Source organism: Vanessa tameamea, chromosome 11, assembly GCF_037043105.1.
Source record: "Vanessa tameamea isolate UH-Manoa-2023 chromosome 11, ilVanTame1 primary haplotype, whole genome shotgun sequence".
Lineage (NCBI taxonomy): Eukaryota > Metazoa > Arthropoda > Insecta > Lepidoptera > Nymphalidae > Vanessa > Vanessa tameamea.
This window is the reverse complement of record NC_087319.1, coordinates 9,758,820-9,773,792: the sequence shown is the minus strand read 5'-3', so window position 1 is coordinate 9,773,792 and position 14,973 is coordinate 9,758,820. Positions and strand designations below refer to the sequence as shown.

The window sequence follows — 14,973 nt, the reverse complement described above, 5'->3', positions numbered from 1 at the left end:
GCTGAACGTCGAAAGATAAATCCATCAAAGAATAATTTTCAAGCAGTGTAAAGTATCACTGCTTAAAACACTGTATGTAGCATCCCTTCCCCCAATTTTTGTGTTTGTATCAACTCTGCACAATATAATATATAATGTGAAATAAAATGATAGCAAAATGACACTCGGCAAAAATATTGTGAAACCGACACTGTAAAAGGCAAAAAATGCATTTATCATTTTCTGATTCACTCTCATAGTTCTTATTAGTTATCTATTTAAAAAATGGTGACTTAGTGATAGAACATGTTACATGTTGATGATTAATGATGATTTTATGTTCTTAACAATATTGATATCTCTATTATTATTATGAATATTGTTAAAAGATTATATTAGGGTAAACATAAATTGCGTAAAAACTTATTATGCAGTTACATAATTATTTTTAATCTGTGCAATTGTACAAAACTATATTTTCGTTCCTCGTTATATACTCAAAATGAAATAGTGTTCATTATTTACAGAATTTTAAATTATAAATGTATAACCTCGTATTTAAATATTAGTTATAATGATTATAAAAGTATTCTTATAAGTTATATATAATGCCTAAAACAATGAAGAGGCATTCGATAAAAGTTATAAGTAAAGGAACGTTATGTATATTTTATTTTAAACTTCTTAATAAGTCGATAACAAGAGAAGTTAGATTGTTATTTATGGTGCTATGCTTTTCGCATTTTAATATAAACGTAAAATATATTCGAAACCATTTCACGCATTTACTTTGTGTACTTCTTTAATTCATTTCCGTTACCTAGATAGAGTTACCTTTAAAAGTTCCTATTTTCGAATTAATGTTATTTTTTTTAAGATTTTTTGCTTTCTATGTTTTAGTTTAAATTATAAATAATTTATAGAAAATATCGCAGTAACATATCAAATAAGACACTTTAAAAATTTATATCTATTATGTCAATATTTTTTTTTTCTAAATTTGTATTATTTATGTATATTCTAATAAAAAGTAAAAATTGTATAATTTATAATTAAAATAATAGATTATTATGTAATAAAAATTTTATTTGAGGCTACCGAGAAAATTAAGCGTCGTGTTTAAGAATGACGTTTGTTATAATTTAAAGTAAGTTTTTATATATTGATTTAGAACTATTCGACCAATAGATGAAAAGTAAAGTATTAATTAGTATAGTTAAGCTGACGATTGTCTTAAAAATAAGGCAAACAAATTTCACCCCACTCGTCCATTTTTAGATTTGAATTTTGCACATGCTCGTTTAATACTTGTGTTTGTCAATAAACTTGTTTTGTGCATTTGAAACGAAACAAATTATATGATATATATATATACATATATAAGGCGCAAAGTGCACTATGTCATATGTAAAGTTTCATTAATTTCATTATTGAAATAAAAATACAAAAAATATATATGTTAATTATTTTTGACATTTGCACGTATCTGTAACCGATTGTCAATTTTTAATCATAGGTAAATATAGCATATTTTAATTATATGATATATTTTTTTACTTCATCATAAATGAATGTGTATATTTAAAATATATAACCACGGCGAGTTAGGTTTTTAATAATGTTTATAAACCGATAAAAATCCTACTCAATTGTAAGCATATGCTATTGTTTGTTTTTTAATGTAAATGTTTATAAAATCGCAAATGTAATATTGTGATTTGATGTGTTAAACTTATTTTGTAACAATAATATAAAAAAGCAATTCTAAAAAATATCGTTCTTTTTTTTAATATAAATAAGTACGTAATTCTTGATAAGTAATTCTAAATATGTGATTGTTGTTCGTAGTAAATTCCTTTGCGTCAGTTCGTTGTTGTGATAACATAACAATAAAATAATGGATTGCGTAAGTCATGATTTTACAAAGTAAAATAGTAAAATTTTATCAAATTATGAATCTACAGTATTTGTAATTAATGGCTTGACATTATTTTATAATATTGAATTACTACCTATACCTACTAATAAATGCGAAAGTAACTCTGTCTGTTTGTTGGTTTTTGTAGCTCTTTCACGGCCTTTTTTATGTCAAACATCTGACGACGAGGACCAAAACGCGACAACTAGTTTTTGATATAAGATAACATTTGAAAATCAAATCTATCTAATCTAGGCGGAGGACCGATGTTTGATGACATATTATTATAATAACTACGATTGCAATGTAATAAGGTTTGTTTTTAGAAGAATATTTTTTCGGGGAATACATTTTTCAGGAAACCTTCATAAAAATGTCGATTGTAAAGTTTGAACCCAACCAAATGAACAATGTGTAAACTTATAAAAGGTCACCAAAACCAGGATTCGTTTTGTGTACAAAATAAGTAAGATATTATGTATTTTTTTTTTAAATATTAAGGTACTTTATGGTTATTTTATGAAAGTAAACTAACAGCCTATATTTGTCTCGCAGCTGGGCTCTTCTCCTTTTGAGAAAGCTTGGACCTTAATTCAACCTGTTCCAATAAGGATTGGTAGATACATTTTTTTCTATCACCGCCTAGCACTGGATGTATTATAAATACAAACAAAACACTATTCAATTCAGTGGTGCTTGCATGGGTTTGAACTTTGAACCCGCAATCATTGGTCATTCACGTTCACCGCTGGACCATCACGGGTCCTTACTTACGACTATGTTATAGTGCATCTACCCAAAGTTTATAAGGAAACTTAGCTGTTATTATGTTACTTTCTACTACCATTCATCGTCCATTTGGTATAAGAGAATAACAAAAGAATTTGATTTTTAAAATATTTAATTAATTTTGCTGAAAACTTATTTGTTTTAAATAAGGATGTTATTCCGTTTGTAAAGATAGTTGATAACTCTTGCCAAAAAAATTTCAGAGAGTAATAATTTTGTAAGACACTCACAATAGATAAATATATTTAAATACTGAGCAAAGTTCAGTAATATATCTAGATACTCATACGAAATTATTATATGTGAAATATTCTACGAGTTTTCTTCGTAAATCCCTGAAACAATGGTAGGAATCGTCTGAATCCAATTCTTTGAGCCGGAAGTCGTTCATTGTGATGATTGTTAGCAGAATAATTTTGCCCCGTGCTGCCGAATGAGTAGGCTCTTATCTCTAATTCTTCATTTGATGGAGAGTTGGTTTTTTGCGTCGCCCATCGAAGAGGTTTCGATAACCTAAAATGACAATACTAATAAAATAAGATCCCTATTTCTAAATAAATTACAGCAAGTAGCTAGTAGTGGTGGTGCCTGATATTAAAGAAATGATGTCGGAAGTATCGCTGGTTTGCAATAAAAAGAATTGATATTTATCGGTAAAAACCAAAGTATACACTATGTAAAAACTATTTATCACATACAAAGAGTTTAATAAATATATAAGAAAATAGTGGAAGATCAAGTGATGAGAAAATGAATAAATTGTCTGAGGAAAAAGGGTGGGTTAAGTGTGTACCAATATATTTATTTCTAAGGTGGCTCGTTATTCTAGTGGCTAGTGTATTTAGTTCGGCTTCCGATCATTAAGCCCCGCGTCCGAAATCAGGGTAGGGTCAGTACAAGTTATTGAAGTTTTATCATTCATAATGAAGAAAATCTACCGAAGTGGACGAAAAGCAGTGCGATTCTCTAAAAGTTCAGGTGTTATGCAAATTTGTAATTATAATAGTCAATGTCGAATATCATACTCTAACATTTTATTTTTTGTCTGTATTCTGCGGTGATTTTCGAGTTTCTTCTTGCAATATACAGATCCAAGACGTTGTCATTACTCAAACACTACTCATGAATAAAAAAAAAAAGATTTTTAAAAGAGACGTGCAACAAATAAAATTTATTATTACTCTGAAAAATAGTCCATATCTTCCATAATGTCCGGTAGTTCCCTTCTATCTACGTCAGGAATCACGTAGCATAGAAGTAACAATCCAATGGCTAGTCCAGTTTCTATTACAATTAATACAACATCTTCAAACGCATGAAACGATACTATGAGGTAACAAATAATGCTACCCAATTGACCACTGGAATGACAGCATCCGAGTGAAGTACAACGTATGTTTATTGCAAACAAACGAGGTGTAATGTTTAGGATTAGGCCATGTATTATCACACCAGTTCCTAAAGATATAGACGTGACAATTTCAAATGCTGAGTGCTGCAAATAAAAGTAGAAATAATTAAAGTTAAAGCTTTTTGATTACAGTTTAGTAGCTCTTTTCGTAATTATTTTTAATTATGACTTGAGAAGACTACGTCTGATAGATTTACTAACTGATATGAGAGGGGGGAGTGCTCTTAATATTTAATATAAAATCAATAGACTATCGCTGAAGAGACATCTTTTTTGTAATGCCTACCTAAGTGAAACAACTAAACCAATATACATTAAATTTATAACAGAAGACGCAGCGCGTTATGGTGCAAGTTTTAGTATATCATATTTACAGCTTCTTGCTGAATTTCTTTCGCCGGTTCTTCTCAGGTCCGAGATGTTCATTTCCGAAATGGTGGTAGATTTTTGACTATAAAAAAGCAAGTGTAATCACTTCCATATTGGATAAAGATTTTTGTCTTTGACTTTTGACTTTGACATCATACAAGAAGATACGCTTCGAAGTTTAAGCCGCTTAAAATTAAGACCATTGATTTGAGAAGCATTAATTTTATATTATTGTGATGTAATAAAATATGACTGAGTTTTAAGACTTTTAACAAAAGTGCCTGTTGAAAATTAATTGCAAAATATATTAATAAAACATTTTGTACAAACTTACATTCACTTTAAACCATTCCATAAATATACGTGATATGTTGCATGCACCCAGTAACCCTATATTTATAACAAGTAAAAATTTTAACGTAACTTTTTTATATAAAAACGTATTAAATACACTCAATAAAGCTATAATCGTTAGCAATTTTAACAATGTGTATTGGTTATGCTTAGAATATATTCCGATATATAAAGAACTCCATAAGAAATAGTAGAAACTCCAAAATACTAGCATTGATATGGATAACACTCTAATATTATATTTTGTAATAATACCCAGGCATGTCTGGTTTTCGTCTAAGCAATCATAGGCCTGAAAGAAAAGTAGCAATATAGTTGTAAAATGTATAAAATCTACGGAATTAGAAGTCGTTTTGAATTGTTTTGACATATATGAAAACATAAAGATTTATACTATTAATTTTGATTATATAAATCAATCTTCACGGTCAGTCGCCTACATATAATTAACATCGTTATATATAATCTCGTTATATGAACGCAATACCCTTCACGCCTACATCAGCTATGCTATGTTTATAAAATACCTAATTATAATATACAAACAGTTGATTGCCAGGCGACAGTGATAATGGTCAGTGCTATACTTTTTGTTATAATAGAGTCGAAGAGTACAAAGGTTAGGGACCCTAACTGAACTTATCACCGCCTGATGCGTTATTTATAGACATAAAGTTATTACGACTTACAGACGTACTCTGTGATTGACTGGTCTTATTTTGAAGTTGCTGCAAACATTGATTCTATTTATTCTTGCAGCTTTTTGTAATATTTTTTCGGCTTGAGTAATTTTTCTGTTAAAAAGAAGCCATTGAGGTGATTCTGGAGTCCACCTATTTATAAACGAAATTTTTGAATCAAAATTAAAGAATGTTTTTTTGAATATAATAGAATTATCCTTTATTTGTAAATACACCACAATAGAAGAAAGACATAAATGTATATGTTTTTTGGATAATAACAAGCAAAGGCGATAAATTTCGTTTTTTAAGCCTTAGTTTCCTAGAAGAGACTCATCGTTAGAAACCAAAACATATGATGTAGTTACAGCATATTGTTTTAACATCGTGATTTTTTAGAACAAACCACTGTTTTGTTCTATAAAATATCGAAAAAGTAAATTGAATTAACGTGATATTGGTATTCACTTGGTGGTAGATAGGTGTCACCCATTCATCGTGGAAGGATGAGTGAGCCAGTGATTTCGGAAACCAGGGATATAACTAATCGCATTACCGAGCGGTTAGTGTTTGGTTGTGAGTGAGACTTAACATCGGGCCATTTGCCGTCTACATATTTTAAGTAAAAACAAAGAATACTCAAACAGCATAAATGTTAATAAACAAGTAAGTAAACCAGTTAATATATATTCAAAGTTCGTAATATCAGACAAACAGTTCTCTTGATAAACCGAATGCAAGAAACTTTTTGAATCGTCTAAAATATCGAATCAGCGTTGATCAGATTTAGAAATTATTAATTTTATTTTTAATGAAGTCCTGGGTTGGGCTTATAATTGTAGGCCTACTACTCTTAAAATTCGAGCATATTAAGCTTAAATTACCAAGGATCCATTAAGGTAAATGTATATAAGCATCTATATTTGATTTGACCCATTTATATTGGATCGGCTCATTGCTTGGCAAAGTTTGGCCGTATATCCTTCTTTATCTAGCTCACTATAAAATACCTTCTGCCCTAGAATTGGAGTATATATATGTTTGAAATCAAATTTTCTCGAAAACGGTTGGTTTTCCATGATAAATTGATATAACTATATTTTTATTGGAAAATTTATGAGCTAAAAATTTGATAAGTACTTTTTTCCATGATTATACCACATAAGGAAGCTTCATCCAAAAATCCAGCTTTCCTCTAATTTTTCCGAAGTTCGGTCTTTTTTTTGTCTTTATTCCCTGGACTAAACATTAAAGATATACATATTGTTTTGTTTTCTTGTGCTACAAAATGACAATGAGATCAAAGATAACAATCAAGTATTTCTTAGTGCGCGATACGCTCTACGTTGCCAAACGTAGATCCTTACAATATTTTAATTCTTTGTTTTGTATCGCATTTGTTTCAATAAAAAAAATATGTCAATTTAATTGTCATTTTATAATACGACACACAAATATAACAACAATAATATAATTAACGATTCAAACGCATCATCAAATACAACTTGTAATATCTGATGAAGAAAACAGCTGCGCAAATGGCCGTACTTAATCATTTTACATCACATTAAATTTCTTGCTAACATTATGATATCAAATTAATTCAATATATATATATATATATATACATAAAAGTTACCCTTCCTGATATGTGACCTATGGATTTGTCTGTACATATAATATAAATATCTTATAGATATAAAAATGTTTACATAAATATTTAAATTAATTGTTTTATTTAGAAAATTTACGTGATAATATTACCGGTTGATGCAGTGGTTATTATAACTGGTTTCTGCGCCACAGGACTTGTGCGATCTTTGATAATAAATATGTATATTCTTAATATGGATATCAGATAGTGTAACTACAGGCACAAGGGACGTAACGTTCCCAAGTTTGGTGGCGCATTGGCGATATAAGGAATTAATATTTCATTTTCAATGTGCGGTTACCATAGATCCATAGGTCACAGGCGGCACATTTGCCCGTAAAATAAGGATTTCTTCGAAGATTTAGTTATGAGTGGAATTTCATGATATTACTATTATTGTTCATTCATCATTTGTGACAATATGCAGCCAGTACTTATAATATATACTGTTGTATATTAAATGTGGACAATGACTTAATGTAACCTTAGAGAGAATCGGCACGTACTAACTAGATACTGATACCCGATTATGGACAAATTTTCATAAACATGTAAAATGCTTATTCTTCACTATATATTGCAATTACCTAACAGTAATATATATGTGTAACTACTTTATACATTTACCTTAAAAGGAACAGCAGAAATACATCAAAGAGACAAGCCATGAAGTTAAATGTCTCTAGATTAGGGGCGGCCTTCGCTAAGGGCACTAAGCATACGCTGGCTAGAAGTCTTGGGGTTGACACGATCGCGCTTAAAGAAGTTCGCCAAGTGCTGCTTGCTACTTCAGAGACTGAAAATATTTATGTTATTATATAATATATTTTTTCTATGATATTTTCTATATTTATCGGTTTCTATAATTTCATTTGTACTCAAACGATTAAGCAAATATTTTCCATACACTTTTATTGTTTTAGTACATGAAAACAAGCTATCAAGCTTGTTTTTAAATTTTTTTAGAACTTGGTATCTTATTTATCAACATAATATTTCCGGGTTTAATTCTAAAATATAAACAGCCTTCAAAGGTCCTGGGAAAAGTCCTCTCCTTTCCTTCTACCACGCAATTTCGTAACGAAATGGTGGAAACACTCGCTACATCATTTTATACGACCATGCAGGTTTCCTCAAGATAGTTTCCTTTATCGCTGATCACTAAATGTGTATGATTAGTATAATGAAAAACCACAAAACTCAGTGGTACTTGGCCGAGCTTAAACCTGCAATCTACGGTTAAGGTTTACACGTTCTAGACCCTGAGCCATTTCGTTTTTGAAACGTACATCAAATTAATAATATATATTTATTTGTAATTTATTCAAAACTCATTCTCAGTTGCGTACGTGTTATAAAGTTCAACAAGCATAATGTAATACGTCATAATATTATATGTATTTTCAAACAAATATTCTGCGATGACATGATACTTTGATATTATTTTGTTCTGATCCCGCACGTTAATTATCAACGGAAAGGGCTCGAAAATGTTTTGTAAACTTTTAAGAGAAAATGTTTCGAAATGTACCTACTTCAAAACAAAATCAAGTTATACATAATCTCGTAAATCTACGAATATCTGATTGTGTTTGACCACGTAAGTGATTCCTTGATTGGTTTTAAAATAACCGGCTTATATAAAACACAAATTATTCAGACTAAGATAGAAAAAACACGATGAAAAATATTAATCTAAGCTCGACTTGTAACAAGTTGACCTTGAGATGTGTGACGTCTGCTATATGTTAGTACTCTTATGATATATTAAGAAATGTCAACTCAAATCAAGATTTAAATATTTTTGTTATATACTTTTGAATTTTTGAACTTTAGTGTAGTTAATGTTTTCTTTTAATGTTATTGCGTTGCTTTTATAATGAATGTAGTTAAGTAAAATGTTTTTTTAATTTTTGAAATATATTTTTAAGCATAAAATAGCTTTTGTTTTTGAGTAAGAGATGTTTATGCATACTTAAAACGAGGCCTGTATAAATGTTTGCACTCGCAAAAATTGATCTCAAGAAAATTAACAGATTAAACCAGCTTTCTGTGTCGCAGAATATTAAAATGAGCCGGAATCCGAGGTCTGCCAAGACGTCGATTGTGATAGCGCGTTTTCTCCCAAAACTGAAAAGAAAAAAAAATATATATTCATGTGACTCATTTGTGTAACGTAATGAAGTAAATGTACTAAGTATATTAAATTATTAATAATTTACATAACATCAACTGATATTACGTGATAACGATACTTTTCAACAGATAAAATGATTAAGTCGCTAATCTTATCAGTAATTAGAGTAGATTGATATGTAAAAGATTTTTGTATTCATTTTATGTATATGTACGAAATATGTATATTAGATTTTGCTTAATGTACCAAAAGTTTAAAATTATTATTTATTTGGTCCTCGTAACAAATCCTTGTCTAAATATTCTTAGCGTTTTTGGTATTTTTTTTTATAAGCATTAATATAACCTGTTCGTATCTCATAACGGACCGTCAGATAGTGTCTACAAACGCACCCTTAGTGTCTATGTGCCTTAAATCTTGCAACAGAATTTTAAATCAGTTTTACTCAACCGACAAGCTGACATTTTGACAACCTTCAGCTGTGCTAGTGCTGTGACAATAATAATTTTATTTATTAAATATCATAACTTGTCCAATACTAGTAACAAACAGTTTTTTTTTATAGTAACTTATTAAATTCTACGTTTACAAGTTCAAAAATGCGATTATAATTTTATTGAAATCACTTTTATTGAATCTTATTGATAAGCTTGAGAGTTAAGTTTAAGTTAGTTTGGATTTATACGTATTGAGCCTAGTTGACCCAGTGGTAAGAAGACGAAAGTCTTAAATTTTGGGTTTCGGGTTCGATCCCAAGCATGTACCACTGAATTTGTTTGTGCTTAATTATTGTTTATACTACGTCTCGTGCCCGGTGAAGGAAAACTTCTCGAAGAAACTTGCATTTCGAAGGAAAATCTGCCAAATAATTCAGTTCGCAGCCATGAAAGAGACATTTATAAACAATTTACAAAAAAAATATTCATGACTTTGAAAATCAAAATAAGATATCAGCGTCATCGTGAAATAAATGCTTAAATTAAACTGAACGTGACAATGAGAAAATTGCAAATATGAAATGATAGCTACAATTTTGTTTTATCATTGTGCTATTATTAATGACCTGCATACTAAAAAAACATCTTAATTTTTAATCGCTTCATTAAATATGTGTTTAAGACATAATGATAGAAATGTTCATATTTTTAGCATATCACAAATGTGTTAATTTAGATAAGGTTTTACAAGTATTTACTTACATACTTGTATAACCATATCTATTTCGAAAGCCCTAGAAACTAGAGATTTTAAAGATAAGAGTGTTCTTATAAAAAAATATCAAAAAGCTCTATACCTATTTTCATAAGATATCACCCGATACTTTCTAATGCGTCAACATATAGCAACAGCCCATATATGTTGCAACGTTAAGAAATGTCCCTTCATTGGGAAGAAGTCCTAGAGTTCACTCTAACACGTTGCTCTACTGTGAGCACACAGTGTACTCTACTGTACCAGTGTTTGCCCAGAGTCGAATCTATGATCATCGGTTTAATTTTACATGCTCTTTAATTTTAATCAATAGTATTTCGCTGTTTGCATAAACATCGTATAAAAACAGATTATTTATCTAAAAGTTAACGACCTAACTGCATTTTTTTGTACAATAATACGTGTTGAAGGCGGTTTAGAGGTCAAAAGGAGGCGATTAAGTCAATTAATTATTTGCTTAGTGTTTCATTAGAGCAAAGATTAATAATAGGTATTTTAAATTCCATCGATTTCAAAAGCATACCACGGATCTATTGCGGACTCTTTCTTATTTTAATCTTAAATAGTATGTATTAATTAACTTACTTATCTGATACAAGCCCGAAAATTATACAGCCAAATAGAAGACCCAATCTGCATATAATCGTCGTTGACAACACTTTCGTCCTTTGATCGCAGAAAACTAGCCACTGCTTAAAAAATAGTATATGTAATAATGCAATTCGTATGAATGAATTATCCTCTAAATAAATGAATGAATGGTATTTATTTAACAGCCAACATGCATTATTAGTGAGTTATTTTGAAAGCTTGACAATTATTGTTTGCAGGTGTGAAGAGACATTAGAGATAGAACAGGTCCTACGCTGGGCAGTTTTCCGTCCCTTCTGTTTGAAAAGTTTGGAGTATATTTCAAGACTTACGTCACAAGATATATTTTCAATAGTATAGAGATGGTTATATCTTCGTGTTCAATGGTTATATACAATATTAATAAAATTAGAACGAATTATTTAAACGTTTGGTCAATTGACAATTCGAAGATTTTGTTTTAAAAACACTTATATTTTTGCAAGTGTGTTGTATCAGCACGATGTAAGATTTAAATAATAATTACCGTCTTTTTTATCCATATTATCCACATAAATTTGATATGCCATATATTACACTTGATTTCCTTCGTGCCGTTCAGTACAGTGAAAGTACATAAACTGGAATTCGTAATCGAAATCGTATCTGATAAGTCACAATATATGTCCTCCGAAGGTTCCAGAAGCAACATATCCTCATATTCATTCAACATTGAAGGTACCATTAAGGTTGCAGAAGCAAATGTAACAAGCCATTGCCAACGGCCAATAAGACCCAATACGTCCGTTGTAACATCTTCGTGAATCGTTCCAATTCTAAAATATAATAGTAAATAATTCTTATGCAAATAAAGATGAAATGTGTTATTTATAAACCTTTTTTTCTTGTCATTGAAGCAAAGAAAATATTGTATTTACATTGACATTCCAAATAATTAATATACAAAAACACGTACGAACTACAAAATTTATAGATGTCTTCAAGTAAGCCAACTGGATTTATTCTGTCATTGATAACCTGTTACATCTAGCTCTGTTAAATAAACTATAAATAAGTATATATGCTACTATATATAATGCAAATAACTTTAAAGAATATAACACAAGGATAAATGTTCTAGTACTATTTAAGTGCAGATTTAGTTAAATGCAATTGAAGACCAATTCCGCTTATTCTTATTATATTTAAAAGTCACGATTCATTGGAATCTGTCGGTAGGTAATGTAACTAAATATTATTATTTATTAAAATAATTTTTCTATATATATATAACATTATATTATTATTATTTCAGGCATTTATTTATTATATAAAAAGTAGTCTTAAGAAGCTAATTCGATTCCGATTAACATTTTTTCTAGAATCTTGTTTCTTGTCGAGGAAGGTTAAAGCAAATAATATATATCACTTTCATACATAGTAACCGAATTTGTATTTCTTTTAAATATTATTTATTATTTAGAACAGGAAGAGCCTCGATATACTCACATTAAATAAGATTTGTGAGATATAATATTAAACGGTATCAATTCATTTTATCTCTTGTTTATTTAAACGTTTATGTACTTTGAGTTATCTAAACCATTAACCGGAAACTTTCAATACTTATACTAAGTTAATATTATTAATTATTTTAAAAATATTATTACAACTTGTCACGGAAATTTTCAATCATTATGTTTTTCTTTGTTTACTTTAGGATAACAGACGGATCATTCTGTGATATGTAAAGAAGAGTTGTGTGTTTCATTTATTTAATACTTTAATCTCCAAAACACAAAAAATTATAAACATTATACATAGGCAGGTTAAATGCTATGAGCAGTCTCTACCGACTCTATCTTACGTTATATAAAGCTTGTGTTAAACGTGAGGTTTCGGAGCCTGTCCGTCTGTAGTTCATAGTGATAGGCATGCATAGGCTTTTATGCATTTGTTCATAGTTTCAATAGATATTTCATATAGTAAAGTTCGTCAATGCTGGCGTTCCACAAGGCTGCGTTTTATCACTCTGTTTTTTCTGCATATCAATGACTTGTTGCAAATCAGTATCATTCACTGCTATGCAGACGACAACACCTCATACACCGGCCGTGCTAATATTTCTCGGGAAAACGTCGAAGGAAACCGGAACAAACTTGTATCTGAAATCGAGTCTTCGTTAAACAAAGTCTCGAACTGGGGCCGGCTAAACCTAGTCCATTTCAACCCCAAAAAGACGCAAGTTTGCGCGTTAACTGCTAAAAAAACACCATTTGTCGTATCTCCACGATTTGAGAACATTCCGCTAGCCGCCACAGCTAGTATCGGAATACTTGGCGTCGATATTTCAAGCCTCGTTCAGTTCCGCGATCAATTGGAAGGCAAAGCCAAATTGGCATCAAAAAAGCTCGGTGTGCTCAGCAAGGCAAGACAGTATTTCACGTCGGCCCATCGTCTAAGACTATACAAGGCGCAAATTCGGCCTCACATGGAGTACTGCTCTCACCTCTGGGCGGGTGTTCCTCAGTACCAGCTCCTTCCATTTGACCGTATCCAAAGTAGAGCGGCCCGAATTATCGACGATCAAGCCCTTTACGATCTGCTTGATCCTTTGGCTTTGCGTAGAGATGTTGGATTGCTCTGCATTTTCTACAGAATTTTTCACGGGAAATGTTCCGAGGAATTGTTCGGATTAATCCCGGCTGCTGAATTTCATCTTCGGACATCTCTCCAAATATCACCCGCACCACCTAGATGTCCGAAAAACCACAACAGCGCGATTTTTAAGACATTTTCTGCCTCGCACAACCATTCTATGGAACCAGCTCTCGCCGGCGGTTTTTCCGAACTGATACGACTTGGGAACCTTGAAGAAAAGAGCGTACTCTTTCCTGAAAGGCCGGCAACGCACCTGCAAGCCTCCCGGTGTTGCAATGTCCATGGGCGGTGGTAGTCACTTTCCATCAGGTGAGCCTCCTGCTCGTTTGCCATCTCTAACATAAAAAAAGTAATTATTTTAGTTAATTAAAGTAAAAACATCTTTTTGTTATAAAGCTCTGCTTTAACTGTTAGTGGTATAAGGCCTAATAAGGAAATTACTCGAGAGGTCATTTGACTGACTTTTCCAAAATATCTTCAAAACATTCAACGATAGTATATAACTCTTCTAGATAACTCTAAGTAACCATTTGTATGTTTACTATTATTGAACATTAATTTCACTTTTAAAATGGAATAAATCCCTGCTATAATTTATAAAATATGAACTTAAAACCTTTTATATAGCTTTGTGCACTTGTCAATTCGAATCGGTTATTGAGGAAATATTACGAATTACGATAGAGTTTAATGAAGTACCTATGTACTTCAATAAACTTGAAAAACTTATATTTTACGATGCATTAGCACAGCATTTGCGATTAGATCTATTTACAGATACTTATATCCTATTGGTTAAAGCAATAATACGGGTAAAAATGTTTGTTTAACCTTTAATAAATCCTTATTTTTTTATTAAAATTTTTAATTAATTTATTTAATCCTTTTTAATTATTATTTTCGTTCGCCAATATTAATTGAATGAAAGAATAGTATTTATTTATTAAACACACAGTGAAACTAAAAAAATATACAGATTAATAAAAAAGAGTCACGATAACAAAATGATAAACAACTCGTATCATGTTGGACAGAACCATGTTAGCTTGACTTATAAGAAGGTATTCGAATTCATTTCGTGTCACACTTCATCGTAACAGGTACAAAGATTATTACAAAAAGAAGATAATAATTTTATTTAAAGCTGTGAGTATTCTAAACAAGCTTGATTTAAAAACATCATTGATATAACAACATTATAATAAAAACAAGTCGAGAATTTTTATTTTTATTACTTTT

General features: G+C 30.4%; 1 protein-coding gene across 1 annotated transcript; it reads right to left on the bottom strand.

Annotated features, from left to right (window-relative positions):
• Positions 1 to 2,977: 2,977 nt before the first annotated feature.
• On the bottom strand, positions 2,978 to 13,619 carry LOC113402534 (solute carrier family 22 member 13-like). The gene is made up of 9 exons (XM_064216327.1): positions 13,583 to 13,619; positions 11,621 to 12,006; positions 11,089 to 11,192; positions 9,130 to 9,284; positions 7,782 to 7,950; positions 5,518 to 5,653; positions 4,801 to 5,112; positions 3,868 to 4,181; positions 2,978 to 3,199 (listed from the first exon to the last, which is right to left on the bottom strand). The coding sequence occupies exons 1-9, from the start codon at positions 13,617 to 13,619 to the stop codon at positions 2,983 to 2,985; spliced, it is 1,830 nt and encodes a 609-aa protein (XP_064072397.1). The 3' UTR covers positions 2,978 to 2,982.
• Between the last annotated feature and the right edge of the window lie 1,354 nt (positions 13,620 to 14,973).